The sequence below is a fragment of the Nerophis ophidion genome, linkage group LG01, assembly GCF_033978795.1.
Source record: "Nerophis ophidion isolate RoL-2023_Sa linkage group LG01, RoL_Noph_v1.0, whole genome shotgun sequence".
NCBI classification, from domain to species: domain Eukaryota; kingdom Metazoa; phylum Chordata; class Actinopteri; order Syngnathiformes; family Syngnathidae; genus Nerophis; species Nerophis ophidion.
In genome coordinates, this window is record NC_084611.1 from 68,647,156 (window position 1) to 68,664,362 (window position 17,207).

Here is a 17,207-nt window from a genome sequence, read left to right on the forward strand (position 1 = left end):
ATTATTTTTTTTATGAATTTAGATTGATGTAGTTTTTGTAAACCTTTCTTTGCGACTGGTTTTGGGGCAGCAGAAGTCTTTGTAGGCTTTCAAAACACCATCATAGTGATGCTGATATGGTTTCATGTGTTAGGGCGCAACGTTTGTTTTTTCCCCCCTCCTCGCAGAATGTTTGTAGAACGTTTGGCGCAAATAGCTAAAAGTCTTCCTCCCACACAATCGATGCCATGTTTGTTTACTTTGAGCTGAGAAGTTTACAAAAGCACCAGCAGGAGAAAAGGAGTGCTTCATTTACTCACCCTAAACCCACCAACAGTACATTACAAGGAATCTTGCCTCATTGGAGCGCTTCTTTTGATGTTGGCTTTTTAGTTGTTATTGGAGCTTTTTTTTTTTTTTAATTCTGATTTATTCCTGTGATGTCATAATTCCTCGGCCCGATAGTTATTTGTCCAATATTTATCATGCATCCCTGTGACATTTACATCTTCTGATTGCCATATTTAATGCATGAGTAATGTTTAATAATATAGTACTGTATATATCAAAGTAATATTTAATAATACAGTACTGTACATATCACAGTAATTTTTCATAATACATCACTGTTTATACCGGGGGTGTCCAAACTTTTTCCACCAAAGTAATATGAAAGAAGGCGGGGTCCACTTTACAGATTTTGCACATTACAGGGGTTAAAATCATTTCAATCAGTACATACTAAGCTATTAAAAATATCTTAGCTTTAGTGTTTTAGGTGACAAAGATAACAGTTATTAGTGTTACACCTAATATACCTCAGTAATAATGAATTAATTCAATATTGAAAACATATCCAGGGCCAATAAAAACTATCTGATAAAACAGCGTCCTTTGAGGTGGACATTTGTTTTTTGGTAGATCCTGAGGCGTTTCAAGGCCAGCTGGGAGACATAGTCTTTGTTTTCAGAATAAAATACTTTTTTCTCTATAAAAGTCCTGCTACTTTCCAGATATACAAATCTTAATTTAGGATGCCTTATGAAATTAGATTATCTAGCTGCATGGAAAGATCATTTCAATAGTTTTTAGTATTTCTTTCCTAAAATCTAGTCTTTTTATCTAATGTTTTGTCAGCTCTTTTTTTGCAGTGCATAACAAAAGTGCAGAGCAAATGCAAAAATACACACAAACGCCAAAAAACGCATGCACCTTGAAATACGCAACAACTTCCAAGGTAGGGCTTACTTCCTAGTGACATGGAGGGCCAAATAGGACAAAAATAAATAAATGAATGTTTAAATAATTACTTATGAGTCATTGATGTTATAATGTCACAACCTGAGAGGTCATGACTCATGTTATGTTTGTTGTGGTTCTCCTATGTTTGAGTCTAGTTCTGTTCCAGCGCGTTTTCCCTTTTTTTACGTTTCTTGTTGCCTTGGACACTAAATCTACACACCTGTCTTCAGTTTATGACTAGTCGTCCCACCTGTCTCCTCAGTCAATCAGTCCCCTTTAAACTCCTTTTTCTTGTTTTTGCCACGCTTAGTAGTTTTTTTTTTTCTGCCTTGCCAGGGACTTTCATGTTGTTCGCCCCCGGCGACTGTCTTTGTTTGTCTGCTCCACGCTATGCTAGTGTCTTAGTTAATTGTATTTCTGCCTCGCTTTGTGGAAGCAAAGTTGGTTCTTACCTGCACGCCGCTCCTGCTTGTTCTTCGGAATGGGTCAGAACCCAACCGTAGCAGTACTGCGACCCCAAGAACGCAACAATTAAGTCATTCCATGGTAAAAAATAATGAACAATTATTACATATTTTAATCAATAAGTAATTAAATGTAATTTTCCATTACATAAATTATTTACACGTCATTGCAAATTTATGTAATTAATTCCAATTATAATTAGTTAATGAGTAGGGTTGTACGGTATAGTAGTAGTAGTATAGTACCGCAATACTAATGAATCATATTCTGTACTATACCGCCTCTGAAAAGTACCGGTGCCCGATGTCGTGTCATGCAGATTTTGCCAATACACAATCACGGGAGTACTAACAAGAGGACAGAAAGGGGAAAACGAACACATTTTGGCTTATAAACTAACGATAAAGGTGAAGTTATCACATTGAATTGCCCTCAGGAAGAAGTGCTTTAAGACATGGCTAGCTGGCTAGTAGCTAATATCTGTCCTGTCAGCAGTGTCATAACTACTTCAAAAATCAATAATCCTCGTCTCGACGGATACATATCAAGTACATTTATTTCAAATATCATCCCTGTGAGACAAGTGATAGCTATACATGCTTCACTACACACCCCAGCACACCGTAATAATGACGACAAATATGTTAAAACTGGTCTATAGTTGACAAAGTCAAAACAAGACTTCATTATGCCTGATCGTTAACCATTAAGACGATCATCTTGACATTTAACACACTATACACAAGTGAATGAAGAGCTTACTTAGTCAACAGCCATACATGTCACACTGAGGGTGGCCCTAAAACCAACGCCGTATACGTAGGGCTGGGCGATATGACCCTTTGTTTAATATCTCGATATTTTTAGGCTATATCGCGATACACTATATCTCGATAGTTTGCCTTAGCCTTGAATTAACACTTGATGCATACAAACACAGCAGTATGATGATTCTATGTGTGTACATTAAAAAATTATTGTTTGTACTGCATTAATATATGCTCATTTTAAACTTTTCATGCAATTGACCAAAACTGTATTTACCAAACAGGTATTAAGCAATGGCACAATTGTTCATGTCATTTCCAAAACAGAAAGTGCAAGATTGTCAGAGGCATTTTAAGTGTCAAATAAAAATGAGCTGCATAACAGGAAATCAAATAGTGTTCGTCCCTCGCTATGTGGTAGCTTACTACAGAGGTTATTAAATTATGTTGTTGACTATTTTTTTCATACGGTGTTGATCTGGAAATGTTTGCCTTGGCATTTTGAATGGAGATGTTGACATGCAGAGTTTCAAACACTCTTCATTCTCAAGTGGATGACTTTTCAAATGATGCTACATAATAGCAGTAATGCTACTTTTTATAGCAACGCTTTTGCCGCATGCTTGACTTATTACGGTTGTCTGTTCGACATACTCCCACTTTCTGCCAGACCACCGCCAGACGATAGACCCCCTGCTGTTTTTCTTGGGAATTAATTCTTCCTTCATTCGCACCTTTTCTCTAGTATTACCACTTGCACGGCTCTGCTAGCATCACAGCTAACGTTACCCATGCTGCTACCTCTCTGCTCCAAGAGGGCGTAAACGTATGTGACGTATGACGTGACAGTATGTGACGTAGGTAAGAAGGTGCGCTTTCTGTCTGTGAGAAGGAGAGACAACAAAGAGTGGGCAGAGCCTGTAGTGTAATGCCAGCAGCTAAAAGCAACTGCGTGAGAACGTATACTCGAACATAACTATATAGTCTTTTTTAATATCGCACAGAGACAAACCCTCGATATATCGCCCAGCCCTACGTATACATATGCCGTAATGTGAGACCATACTAAACAACAATGACAAACACATTTTGGGAGATTATTTGCACCGCATAACATAAACATAAACTCTACAGAAGAAATACCCAGAATTCCCAGCAGCACCAACTCTTCTGGGACTGTACAATATAAACAAACGCTATTGGTGGATCTAGGCCAAACATCCACTGTAATGATACAAGAAAAACAAGCGTATCTAGTCGATACTACTATGATTACATCGATATTTTTTAGCATTACAAAATCTTCTTTCATTTTTCGGTACCGGTACCAAAATATTGGTATCGGGAGAACATTATTAATGACACACTTAATTATTTAAAGATTATTTTATAATTTTGTCCAATTTGGACCTCCACAGTTAACGTCCGGTTTGATCATGCTTCCCTTGTGTTTTCCCCGCATTGCATGTGTTTGAGGGATTTTTTTGGACATTTCTTTGTGTTCTGTTAGGGTGATACGTTTTGGAGGCTTGCGCATTTTTTGGACTTTGCAGTGCGTTTGGCCCCATAAAAAAAAAAAAAAAACCCCGCACGTGTGGACATTGGCTTAGTGTGAATGCACACAAGTGGAATCGACTCTCCAGTGAAATTTTTTACACTCATTTTTACTGAGATTATACAAACAAGATAGGGCATGTGAACTTTTGAGCTTTACAGATGCTGCCGGGCACATTTTGTTATTCCTCCGGACTGCCATTTTTTTCTGCGTTGATACCCTTGTAGAGGAGCGACTTGGAACAGAAACGCCAAATAAAGGGTCAAAGTCTGCTCCGGAGTGCCAAAAAGATGTTTGTGAAGTCAATTCCTCAATAGGTGGAAAATGACACCTGAATAATCCGTTCTGGCAGGAAGCCACCACATTTCCCAAGCGTTATCAGCTTGTCTGGAAATGTCCTCATGCCAATGTGAGGGGGCTTGTTGCCCAACATATTCTAACGTGCGTGTGTGTGTGTGTGGGTGTGTGCAGGTGATAAAGATCCAGTACGTCAACAGGAAGGCCCACTACGACAAAGCCATCATCTCAGTGGAAGACCACGTGGCCTGCAGGTGTCAGCCCTCCCCCTCCTCGTCTTCCCTTTCCGTCGCTCGCTCGCCCAACCCTCCCCCCGTCCAGCCCCTGCCCCGGTCACCCAAGCCCCCTAACTCCAAAGCCGACCTCCATCGCCACGACGACCTGAAGCGCAACCAGCATCTCTACAACAGCGAGGAGCAGGAGTCGCCGGCGAGGCAATGGCCGCAGGGGAGTTACACGCAACTGGTGCACTGGACGCAGCCCAGGGTGCACCACTCCTATGTCAGCTGGCCGTCCGACGCCCGGGTGGAGCATGCCGTCGTGGGAAGCCCTCCGCCAGTGGGCCCGGGGAGCGGGCATGACGTCAGCCGGGAGGAAATCGGTGCCGACGGGCGTCGCCAGCAGAGCCACGGCCACAGAAGTTCGGAGGACTTGAGGACGCAATACTGGCTCAACGCCCCGCAGTCGGACAGCGCATCCCCACCTGGCGACCCGACCCCATCCCCGCCGACCCCCTCCCCTTCCTACTTCCCCGTTTCCCCCAGTCTAAGCGACTCGGCGAGTGTGGAGGCCACGCCCACACATGCGCAGACTCTGACAGAGCGTCGCACAGGAAGTAGGAGTGAGGAAAGTGGTGAGCCGGCCAATGAGGGAGAGGCCAAAGACTTTAGACTGGTTAATGGAGGAGGTCACATGACGGAAGAGGAGAGGAGGCAGAAGGTTCTGGAGGTGGTTCAAGGGGAACTGGACCGTCCTCATCCTCCTCAGCAAAGCCCAAAGCCAGGTAAGCATCAACATTCATATATACTTCAATGGTCTTATAGATGCCTCCCTAATTAACTTGACATTCTGCTTAAATAAATGCCGGGTACTCTCTTCAGTTGAGTAGTTAAGCCAATACATCTTCTATACTGTATCTAACAGTAGTGCTTCTAAGCACACACTGACGTGTACTAAATGTGTTTCTTGCCTAAATTGGAGAAATGTCTTTTACTGCACTGCCTTATTGAAGTGAGAGAAAATTGCTTAAATATTTCAGCATTTTCATTTCGAATATGGGTCAAGCCCCTCCCCCAAAATCCAAAAGAAAAAAAAACACTGTATGTCTACCATTGCTCATAATGTAACTCAAAAGCATATTTTTTAGTGCCTAACTCACAAGGTAAATTCACGCTAGAAATTACATTGTCTCTATGCATCTTTATGTGTGTATTATGAAGTAATATATTACTAAATATTCCACTTATATTATTAAATAATAATATAAATATTAAATTATATATATATATATATATGTATATGTATATATGTATGTATATTACTAAATAATATAGCACTTATGTTATTATATTTTATTATATTTTTGATATGGTTGGGGCAGCACAGTGGAAGAGGGGTTAGTGCACCTGCCTCACAATACAAAGGTCCTGAGTAGTCCTGGGTTCAATCCTGGGCTCGTGATCTTTTTGTGTGGAGTTTGCATGTTCTTCCCCGTGACTGCGTGGGTTCCCTCCGGGTACTCCAGCTTCCTCCCACCTCCAAAGACATGCACCTGGGGATAGGTTGATTGGCAACACTAAATTGGCCCGAGTGTGTGTATTTGAGTGTGAATGTTGTCTGTCTATCTGTGTTGGCCCTGCGATGAGGTGGCAACTTGTCCAGGGTGTACCCCACCTTCCGCCCGATTGTTGCTGAGATAGGCACCAGCACCCCCCGCGACCCCAAAGGGAATAAGCGGTAGGAAATGGATGGATGGATGATATGGTTGTATTTATATTGCATTAAAAAGTGGTCTTAAAAAAAAATAGTATACAGTGCTCAGCCAAATTAAAAAAAAAAAAAATCTAGTTTCATTACGTTCACCTAATAATATAAAGAAATAATAATAAAAAGACAATACAAATATATTCAACTAGATATGACAATGTCTGAAGAAAATGTGGGTAAATGCTAGAAAAGCTGAAGCTGAACTGAAATGCTGATGAAATTGTAGATGACTTAGTCCAGGGATGTGTAACTTGTTTTCATTGAGGGCCACATGGCAGTTACTGCATGGCTGCCATCAGAGGGCCGCTTGTAACAGTGGATAATGTATGAATATGCCTCTGGAGTTCATTATTAATTATATAAATTGTTTTAAGTAGACTGTCACTTTTGGACTGGACTCTCACGGTTGTGTTGGATCCACTATGGATTGAACTTTCACAGTATCATGTTAGACCCGCTCGACATCCATTGCTTTCAGTTCCCCTAGAGGGTGGAGGTTGCCCACATATGCGGTCCTCTCCAAGGTTTCTATTAGTCATCATTGTCACCGACGTCTACCAAGGATGTCGTTGTGGTTTGTGTTGCAGTTTGTGCAGCCCTTTGAGACACTAGTGATTTAGGGCTACATAAATAATCAGTGATTGATTGATTGATGATTGACTGTCGATTTTACAGTAAAAACATTACATTTACAAAATGTCACTGTGAAAGATAGTGTTGTTGTTTTTAAACATTTTACAGTAAATGGCAAAACAGTATCACTAGTTTTTTTTTGGGGGGGGGGGGGGGTGTTTACGGAAAAAGCTGGCAGCATAATTGCCAGAATATTAGTGTTAAATTGACATTGGTTTTTACAACATTATATTGTCAACGGAAAAACAGTACAAGTTCTTTATTTTTTGTCTGGCAACTTAGCTGCCAGTTTTTCTAGCGGTAAAACAAATGTACCGTTTTTCCATTCACAGTAATACACCGCTAAAAACAACAACCATAGATTTTACAGTGAAAAACTGGCAATTCAGGCAACATTATTTTGACGCAAAAAGAATATATATTTTTTTTCAATTTACAGTAATATGCTGTAAAGAACAACGTAAAATTTATTGTAATTTTTATTAATTTGATGGGTAGTTTGCTGTTAAGTATTTTATTTAGACAAAAACGTGTTTGGAAAGTATGATGCTATTAAATGATTGTCACACACACTACCTACTCTGTGGCCTAGTGGTTAGAGTGTCCGCTAGAGATGCGCGGTTTGCGGTCTCATCCGCAAAGTCCGCGGATAACCTGCGGATCGGGCGGTTGACATGACGAAAAAATAGATTTTAATTAGATCCGGGCGGGTGGCGGTTGAACCATCCGGAAATATTGGATATACATGGTTCTGGGATCGGTATCCTTTGCCATTCAAAGAGCCATTTAAGACCCGTGTCATAAAGCGAAGAAGACAATAGGAGACGCTATTATTCTCTTGAATGACTGCCGGCAGTCACCCAGATAATAAGTATTAGGGCGTGCTATGAAGCCATTGGCTTTGTCGCCTTCTACAGCATGTATGATCTACTTGTCAGTCCAGCATCATGTTGTGTGTGGCTTCCGCGGCAACACGCACACGACTGCAAGGCATACTTGGTGACACAGAGTACACTAATGGTTGTGATATAAACAATTTTAACACTCTTAGTAATATGCGCCCTGCTGTGTAGCCACACCAATTAAGAAAGACAAACACATTTCGGGAGAAGATCCTCACAGTAACACAACATAAACGCAACACAACAAATACCCAAAATCCTTTGTATTCATGACACTACCTGACTATTTTATACACCGCGCCAGCAGCAAACCCCGCCCTCACTTCCCAGGGGAGCAGTGGGCAGCAATGTGACCAAATCTGCTGGGTCAAAAGTATACATACAGTAATATGTGGTTACATGTCCCTTGGCAAGTTTCACTGCAATAAGGCACTTCTGCTAGCCATCCACAAGCTTCAGACAAGGGCCGTCAAAATGAATACCCTGCGCTCGAGCAATCATTGTTTAAAAATAAAAAAATAAAAAAAACATAACTTCCTGGTGGGAGGTCCAATGACAGCACATTATTTCTGGACAACAACAATTAAGTGCACAATATTTTTACCAAAATTATTTCGATACGTTTTGGTACATTTCTAAATAAAGGGGACTACAAGAAATTGCGTTATTGGCTTTATTTGAACAACAAATGTTAGGGTACATTAAACATATGTTTCTTATTGCAAGTGTGTCCTTAAATAAAATAGTGAACATACAACACAACTTACTTAGTAGTAAGTAAAATAACAAAGGCTCCTAATTTAGTCTGCAGACATATGCAGTAGTATTATTTTGTCAAAATTATTAAGGACAAGTGCTACAAAATGTATTATTAATCTACTTGTTCATTTCCTGGTAATATCTGCTTATTTCTGCGATGAAGTGGCGACTAGCCCAGGGTGTACCCGGTCTTCCGCCCGAATGCAGCAGAGATAGGCTCCAGTACCCCCTGCTACCCCAAAAGGGACAAGCGGTAGAAAATGGATGGATCTGCCTACTTTTTCTTTTAACATGTTCTATTTACACTTCTGTTGAAATGTAATAATCACTTATTTTTCTGTTGTTTGATACTTTACATTATACCAAGTAGCTACAGGATCATACATTGGTCATATTCAAAGTCCTCATGTGTCCAGGGAAATATTTCCTGAGTTTATAAACATATTATACAATTTTAAAAAACGAAACAAGATATGATGCATAAAAATATCGACTTAATCATAGTAGTATCGACTAGATACGCTCTGTACTTGGTATCATTACAGTGGTACTTTTCAGAGGCGGTATAGTACCGAAAATGATTCATTTGTATTGCGGTACTATACTAATACCGGTATACCGTACAACCCTTATGCATATGTGATGGACCCGAGTGGTAAAATATTAAAATCTAAATTGTTGCTTAAAACCAATATAAATATTAAGAACCCAATGTATTGAGAGCAGCTGTCCAAAAATAAGGAAAGATGAATATGCTGGTTCACAATTTATTAAAATACAATTAAAAAACAGTCACGTTGTCGACACTAAAATACCAAATGATACAAATGTGATTGGCGAGGGTACCTGTCAAGACAGGGGTGTGGATCTTGGCTCCGCCCACCTCACGCAAGGCAGAGTTTCCCCTGCCTTTGCTGTAGTTCCGCGTCAACGTATTGGGTACGTCCACTCTCCTCACCAGTCTCCGGTCACTCGCGGGACCTACTGTCTGTACCTGTCCTGCTCCGCCTCCTGGTCGCTCCCGGGGGTCGCCGCAGGTCCATGGGTCCAAATCGCCCCCCTGTCATCAGAACCACACATCCAGCGTAGGATTCAGGAGCCCGCAAGCCCACAGCCAAAAGCAGTTTGGTGTCCCCACGGATCCACAATTCGCGGCAGAGTTTCCTCTGCCCCTGCCTGTTGTGGACGTCTTGGGGTTTGTTCCGGTAGCCTGCGGGGTCTACTGTGTGGTCCGGGGGTTCTTTCCCAGCCTGCGTGCGTCCACCCGGTCGCTCTTGGCAAAGCCTGTCGATTCTCCCCCGTCCCGGCCAAAACCTGCCGAATTCAGCCGTCCCCTCTCCTCCTGGCAAAGCCTGTTGTTTCCCTCTGTCGACCCTCCTCTTGATCCTTTCTCTTGTCGCTCCTTTAAAGGGGAACATTATCACAATTTCAGAAGGGTTAAAACAAATAAAAATCAGTTCCCAGTGGCTTATTTTATTTATCAAAGTTTTTTCAAAATTTTACCCATCATGGAATATCCCGAAAAAAGGCTTTAAAGTGCCTGATTTTCGCTATCTGTAAATTCACCCGTCCATTTTCATGTGACGTCACATAGTGATGCCAATACAAACAAACGTGGCGGATGTAACAGCAAGATATAGCGACATTAGCTCGGATTCAGACTCGGATTTCAGCGGCTTAAGCGATTCAACAGATTACGCATGTATTGAAACGGATGGTTGGAGTGTGGAGGCAGATAGCGAAAATGAAATTGAAGAAGAAACTGAAGCTATTGAGTGAATAGCTTCAATAGCTATTCGCTCCATAGCTTCTAACCAACGATTGCATCTTTTGACCACTGGAGCAACTTAAATATGTCGATTGGTAAGTGTTTGTTTGGCATTAAATGTGGGTGGAGGGAAAGGCTGGATGCAAATATAGCTACAAATGTACATACAGCTAGCCTAAATAGCATGTTAGCATCGATTAGCTGGCAGTCATGCCGTGACCAAATATGTCTGATTAGCACATAAGTCAATAACATCAACAAAACTCACCTTTGTGATTTCGTTGACTTTATCGTTGGAAATGCATCTGCTTTGAGTGTCGCAGGATATCCACACATCTCTGTCCTAGCATCGCTATCGTCGGTAAAATGTGCAGAAAAAACGAGGGACTTTCGCATCTTTTGACACTAGTGCAACTTGAATCCGTCGATTGGTATGTGTTTGTTTGGCATTAAATGTGGGTGGAGGGAAAGGCTGGATGCAAATATAGCTACAAATGAGGCATAATGATGCAATATGTACATACAGCTAGCCTAAATAGCATGTTAGCATTGATGCACACTCCACGTAAGTCAACTTGAATCTGTCCCTGATCATGTTGTTACACCCTCCGACAACACACCGATGAGGCATGATGTCTCCAAGGTACGGAAAACAGTCGAAAAAACGGAAAATAACAGAGCTGATTTGACTTGTGTGTGTAATGTATTTGAGAAAATGGCGGATTGCTTCACGGGTGAAAGGTCATCACTCCGACAGCGAACATTTGAAAGGCGTTTAAATTGCCAAATTCACCCTTTTAGAGTTCGTAAATCGGTTAAAAAAACATATGGTCTTTTTTCTGCAACATCAAGGTATATATTGACGCTTACATAGGTCTGGTGATAATGTTCCCCTTTGAAGGTGCAGTCTTAATGCTCCACAGGTGTGTCCAATTCCCCGTGCCGTTGGATTGGGCACTGTGGTTGTTAAGGGCAACCAAGCTAAAAAGGACACTGTCTTAAAATACCAGCAAAGTCCACAAGGAGTAAAAACATGCAATTAAAGACAATCAAATTCCAAAAAGTAAAAACACGCAATTAAAAATACAATCAAATCAAAGAATGTAAAACCGTGCAATTAAAAATACAATCAAATTCTAAAGTGTAAAAGCATGCAATTTAAAATCCTCAGCAATAAAACACTATAAGACTTGCACGGCAATGAAACAAACAAATAAAATCCCCCTGCTTGTGTCCCATCACACATACAATGCATGATGAGTAGCAAAGAACAGGAAGTAGTGTCCTGCTGTTCTTCCTGCACCCCCAGAGATATCTAAGCTGCAGTTGCTTCAAAAGAAAAAAAAAAAAACCCTTCCTGAGATGACCTTGAGAGTGTTGTAAAGTGTGAGAACTCCACGGTATTTAAGACCTGCTTTAAGACAAACATGGATGTTGTGCGATTAAATTATTCTGTCTGCCTGAAATGTAACAACTCTGTCCTCCACAGTTATCTCCACGACGGCCCTGCTCGCCAGCCGCCACACCCCCTTTAGACCGGCATCGCCCCGAGTCCGGCGCAGGAGGAAACATCGCAAGCGCATCAGCAAAGCGGCCATGAGGACCATGATCATGTAGCGACCAAGCGCAGGTGAGCACAGAGGTGACGGTTTGCTTCTCGCTCTGCTTTTACTATTTTTAATGCACAAACGCAGCGCTGTGATTGAACTATGACCTTCCAGGGTCACCATGAAGTACTTTGGCGTTACTGCGCTGCTGCTTTTGTCTCCATGGGAACAAAGGAGTCTTATCATTAACTAGGTCTTCCAGTAAACTGACACTTTGAAGGTTGGACTGAATTCAAAATTAACCATTGGAAATATTATAGAGAACAAAAAGAGGCAATTCCTGAAGGAATTGGGTTTGAATGCTCCAATGCTGAAGTTAAACTGAAAACCTGGAATTTTTTTTTAGAATTGGTGAAGTAGAGCACACAATTCTCAAACAGGCTGAATATTTGAAAGTTGGAACAGTTTGAATCCGAAAAAAAAAAGTGGGAGTTGTGGAAGTTTGAAGTTTCAATGGGAATTTCCCCAAAATGTGTGATTTTCGGGAAAAGCGGGAATTTTTTTTTAGAAATGTTAAAAAACTTGAGTGGTCTGAATGAGTTGAAATGGTTGGTCTTGGAAATTTTCTAATCGGTGGAGAAATATTAAAGTAGTAACATGTTGAATTGAGAAATTATATTACGGAATTTTGGGAAAACCGGGAGTTTTTCCCTTTTCAAAAACAACTTTGTTTTTTTGTCCGGATTAAGAGGAATGTTTTGACGGTGAAACGGTTGAAATGCGTTAAAAAATGTAGAAGTAGTCGCCAGAAAAAAGGGTGGAGATAGGGCTTTGGGAAAAGCAGGAATTCTGGAAAATCCTGGAATTTTTTTGGACTTGGAAAAATTAAAGTTTAAATTTCCATGATGGTGGAATGTGTTGAAGGTAGAATAGTTTGAATCGGTTGAAAAATGTGGAAATGGTAAAAGGTTGAAAAATTGCCAATACATTTTGAATGGGAAAAATGTCACGGAAAACCTGAGATTCTGGGAAATCTGGAAATTTTGGGAATTTGTCAAGGGAAAGCCGGCGATTCCCGAAAAAGGCTGAACAGTTTGAATCAGATAAAAAATGTGGGACTTGTGGAAGTTTGGAGAAAGTCCCATTGATTTCAATGGGAATTTCCCCAAACTTTGGGAATTTCGGGAAAAGCGGGATTTTTTTTTTTAATCTTAAACTTGAATGGTCTGAATGAGATGAAATGGTTGGTCTTGGAAATTTTCTAATTGGTGGAGAAATGTTAAAGTAGTAACATGTTGAATTGAGAAATGATATTACGGAATTTCGGGAAAACCGGGAGTTTTTCCAGTTTCAAAAACAATTTTGTTTTTTGGCCTGATTAAGAGGAATGTTTTGATGGTGAAACGGTTGAAATGCGTTGAAAAATGTGGAAGAAGTAGTCGCCAGAAAAAAGGGTGGAGATAGGGCTTTGGGAAAAGCAGGAATTCTGGAAAATCCTGGAATTTTTTTGAACTTGGAAAAATGAATGTTTAAATTTCCAGGATGGTGGAATGTGTTGAAGGTGGAATAGTTTGAATCGGTTGAAAAATGTGGAAATGGTAAAAGGTTGAAAAATGGCCAATACATTTTGAATGGGAAAAATGTCACGGAAAACCTGAAATTCTGGGAAATCTGGAAATTTTGGGAATTTGTCAAGGGAAAGCCGGCGATTCCCGAAAAAGGCTGTACAGTTTGAAGTTGGAACAGTTTGAATCAGATAAAAAATGTGGGAGTTGTGGAAGTTTGGAGAATGTCCCATTGATTTCAATGGGAATTTCCCCAAACTTTGGGAATTTCGGGAAAAGCGGGATTTTTTTTTTAAATCTTAAACTTGAATGGTCTGAACGAGATGAAATGGTTGGTCTCGGAAATGTTCTAATTGGTGGAGAAATGTTAAAGTAGTAACATGTTGAATTGAGAAGTGATATTACGGAATTTTGGGAAAACCGGGAGTTTTTCCAGTTTTAAAAACAACTTTGTTTTTTGGCCTGATTAAGAGGAATGTTTTGACGGTGAAACGGTTGAAATGCGTTGAAAAATGTGGAAGAAGTAGTCGCCAGAAAAAAGGGTGGAGATAGGGCTTTGGGAAAGCAGGAATTCTGGAAAATCCTGGAATTTTTTTGAACTTGGAGGAATGAATGTTTAAATTTCCAGGATGGTGGAATGTGTTGAAGGTGGAATATTTTGAATCGGTTGAAAAATGTGGAAATGGTAAAAGGTTGAAAAATGGCCAATACATTTTGAATGGGAAAAATGTCACGGAAAACCTGAAATTCTGGGAAATCTGGAAATTTTGGGAATTTTTCAAGGGAAAGCTGGTGATTCCCGAAAAAGGCTGAACAGTTTGAAGTTGGAACAGTTTGAATCAGATAAAAAATGTGGGAGTTGTGGAAGTTTGAAGAATGTCCCATTGATTTCAATGGGAATTTCCCGAAAATTTGGGAATTTCGGGAAAAGCTTGAATTTTTTTTTGAAATGTTAAAAAACTTGAATTGTCTGAATGAGATGAAATGGTTTGTCTTGGAAATGTTCTAATCGGTGGAGAAATGTTAAAGTAGTAACATGTTGAATTGAGAAATTATATTACCGAATTTTGGGAAAACCGGGAGTTTTTCCAGTTTCAAAAACAACTTAGTTTTTTGTCCTGATTAAGAGGAATGTTTTGACGGTGAAACGGTTGAAATGCGTTGAAAAATGTGGAAGAAGTAGTCGCCAGAAAAAAGGGTGGAGATAGGGCTTTGGGAAAAGCAGGAATTCTGGAAAATCCTGGAATTTTTTTGAACTTGGAAAAATGAATGTTTAAATTTCCAGGATGGTGGAATGTGTTGAAGGTGAAATAGTTTGAATCGGGTGAAAAATGTGGAAATGGTAAAAGGTTGAAAAATGGCCAATACATTTTGAAAGGGAAAAATGTCACGGAAAACCTGAAATTCTGGGAAATCTGGAAATTTTGGGAATTTTTCAAGGGAAAGCTGGCGATTCCCGAAAAAGGCTGAACAGTTTGAGGTTGGAACAGTTTGAATCAGATAAAAAATGTGGGAGTTGTGGAAGTTTGAAGAATGTCCCATTGATTTCAATGGGAATTTCCCCAAAATTTGGGAATTTCGGGAAAAGCGGGATTTTTTTTTTGAAATGTTAAAAAACTTGAATGGTCTGAATGAGATGAAATGGTTGGTCTCGGAAAATTTCTAATCGGTGGAGAAATGTTAAAGTAGTAACATGTTGAATTGAGAAGTGATATTACGGAATTTTGGGAAAACCGGGAGTTTTTCCAGTTTCAAAAACAACTTTGTTTTTTGTCCTGATTAAGAGGAATGTTTTGACGCTGAAACGGTTGAAATGCGTTAAAAAATGTGGAAGAAGTAGTCGCCAGAAAAAAGGGTGGAGATAGGGCTTTGGGAAAAGCAGGAAATCTGTAAAATCCTGGAATTTTTTTGAACTTGGAAAAATGAAAGTTTAAATTTCCAGGATGGTGGAATGTGTTGAAGGTGGAATAGTTTGAATCGGTTGAAAAATGTGGTAATGGTAAAAGTTTTAAAAATGGCCAATACATTTTGAAAGGGAAAAATGTCACGGAAAACCTGAAATTCTGGGAAATCTGGAATTTTTGGGAATTTGTCAAGGGAAAGCCGGCGATTCCCGAAAAAGGCTGAACAATTTGAGGTTGGAACCGTTTGAATCAGATAAAAATATGGGAGTTTTTCAATGGGAATTTCCCCCAAATTTGAGAATTTTGGGAAAAGCGGGAATATTTTTAGAAATGTTAAAAAACTTGAATGGTCTGAATTAGTTGAAATGGTTGGGCTTGGAATTTTTCAAATCGGTCGAGAAATGTTGTAGTAGTAACATGTTGAATTGAGAAATGGTATTACGGAATTTCGGGAAAACTGTGAATTTTTCCAGTTTCAAAAACAACTTCTTATTAGTGAAGAAAACCATATGTGTGAATGCTTTGGAGCTGTCAAACAAGAAAATATTCTAATCTGCTTGATCACACTTTTGATTTTTTGAATAAATCGCAGTAAATTACTTGCGTGCATAATTTAAATTTTAAAAATACCTCAAAAAAGTCAAATGGCAGCACATATTTTTTCATGACAACAACAATCAAGAGCTCTAACTGATGCCATGGAAACTCATGTTCAGCACAATAACAAAGGCTCTTCTTTCAACAGGGACTTGTGCAGCAAACCAAAGGTTGTCGGCCAGAAAACCAGCGCCCAGAGGGTGTATGGACGCACTGGATACACTGGACTTATGGGATTCTTTGGGGGACAAGTGCAAATGGATGTCGGTGGACGGATCTAAAACATTAAGTGCAATCTTAAGAACTCCTTTAAGGAACCGTGTCACACTAAACACTGGATTGACTCGCTCTGGGCTCCATTACGGTGCACCTCATGCCTGGGACTTCAACTGGACCTGAAAGACTGGATAGCTGGAGAGAGACTCTACGGGTGCGCCTTCTAAAACACTCACTTTGTACTACTGCCATCGAACATAACATGGAAAACCAAGTTCTAAAAAAAAAATCCCCCAAAAACACATTTAACCCACATATGCTCAACATACAGTACATAAATAAAAAGCAGTCTTAAAGACCAGGCTTTTAGAAACGCTGTGAGACAGTTATAGCCAACACTGTACGTGTAAAAGCTTCTAGCGAGTAGGTTTTATTTCTTAACTTATTTAAAAAGGAAACAAATAAAAGGATGACAATGAAGTCCTTTGGTTCTCAAGTTTAATTATTGTTATTATTATTGTTGCCGTTTCAGGTCAAAAGAACTACTGGTTGTACACTGTAACTGTCATGAATGTTATTTTTCATAGAAAATAAAGAAAACTTCAACAGATCGCCTGCTGTGTGTGTGTACATGTGTATATGTGTGTGTGTATATGTGTGTGTGATTTCTAATCTATGCAGTCCGGGCGCAGGTCAGCAAAATGGTCTGGTTGCTGTGGCAACTGTCTAACGGACATGTCAACAGAGGAATATCATATGGTGAAAGTGAAACAAGGGTATTAGTGTGTGTGTGTGTGTGTGTGTGTGTGTGTGTGTGTGTGTGTGTGTGTGTGTGTGTGTGTGTGTGTGTGTGTGCGTGTGTGTGTGTGTGTGTGTGTGTGTGTGTTTCTACGCTTCATGAGACACCAACAAGGAAAAGTACCTTCCATATGAGGACCGATGAACAAGTTAGGACATAAATCATGGTCCCAATACGGGAAACCATTGCATCTAATAGAGAATGTCTCATTTGCACCCCTGGTGGT

General features: G+C 40.1%; 1 protein-coding gene across 2 annotated transcripts in view; it reads left to right on the forward strand.

Moving 5' to 3' along the window:
* pdgfba (platelet-derived growth factor beta polypeptide a) overlaps positions 1-16,793 on the forward strand; it is a 60,659-nt gene extending 43,866 nt beyond the window's left edge. For both annotated transcript variants that reach the window (XM_061909613.1, XM_061909605.1), the window contains 3 exons: positions 4,480-5,308; positions 11,843-11,983; positions 16,115-16,793. In XM_061909613.1, the coding sequence (XP_061765597.1) occupies positions 4,480-5,308; positions 11,843-11,970 (957 nt within the window). In that variant the 3' untranslated portion in view covers positions 11,971-11,983; positions 16,115-16,793. The remainder of the gene's footprint in view (positions 1-4,479; positions 5,309-11,842; positions 11,984-16,114) is intronic.
* Positions 16,794-17,207: the final 414 nt, after the last annotated feature.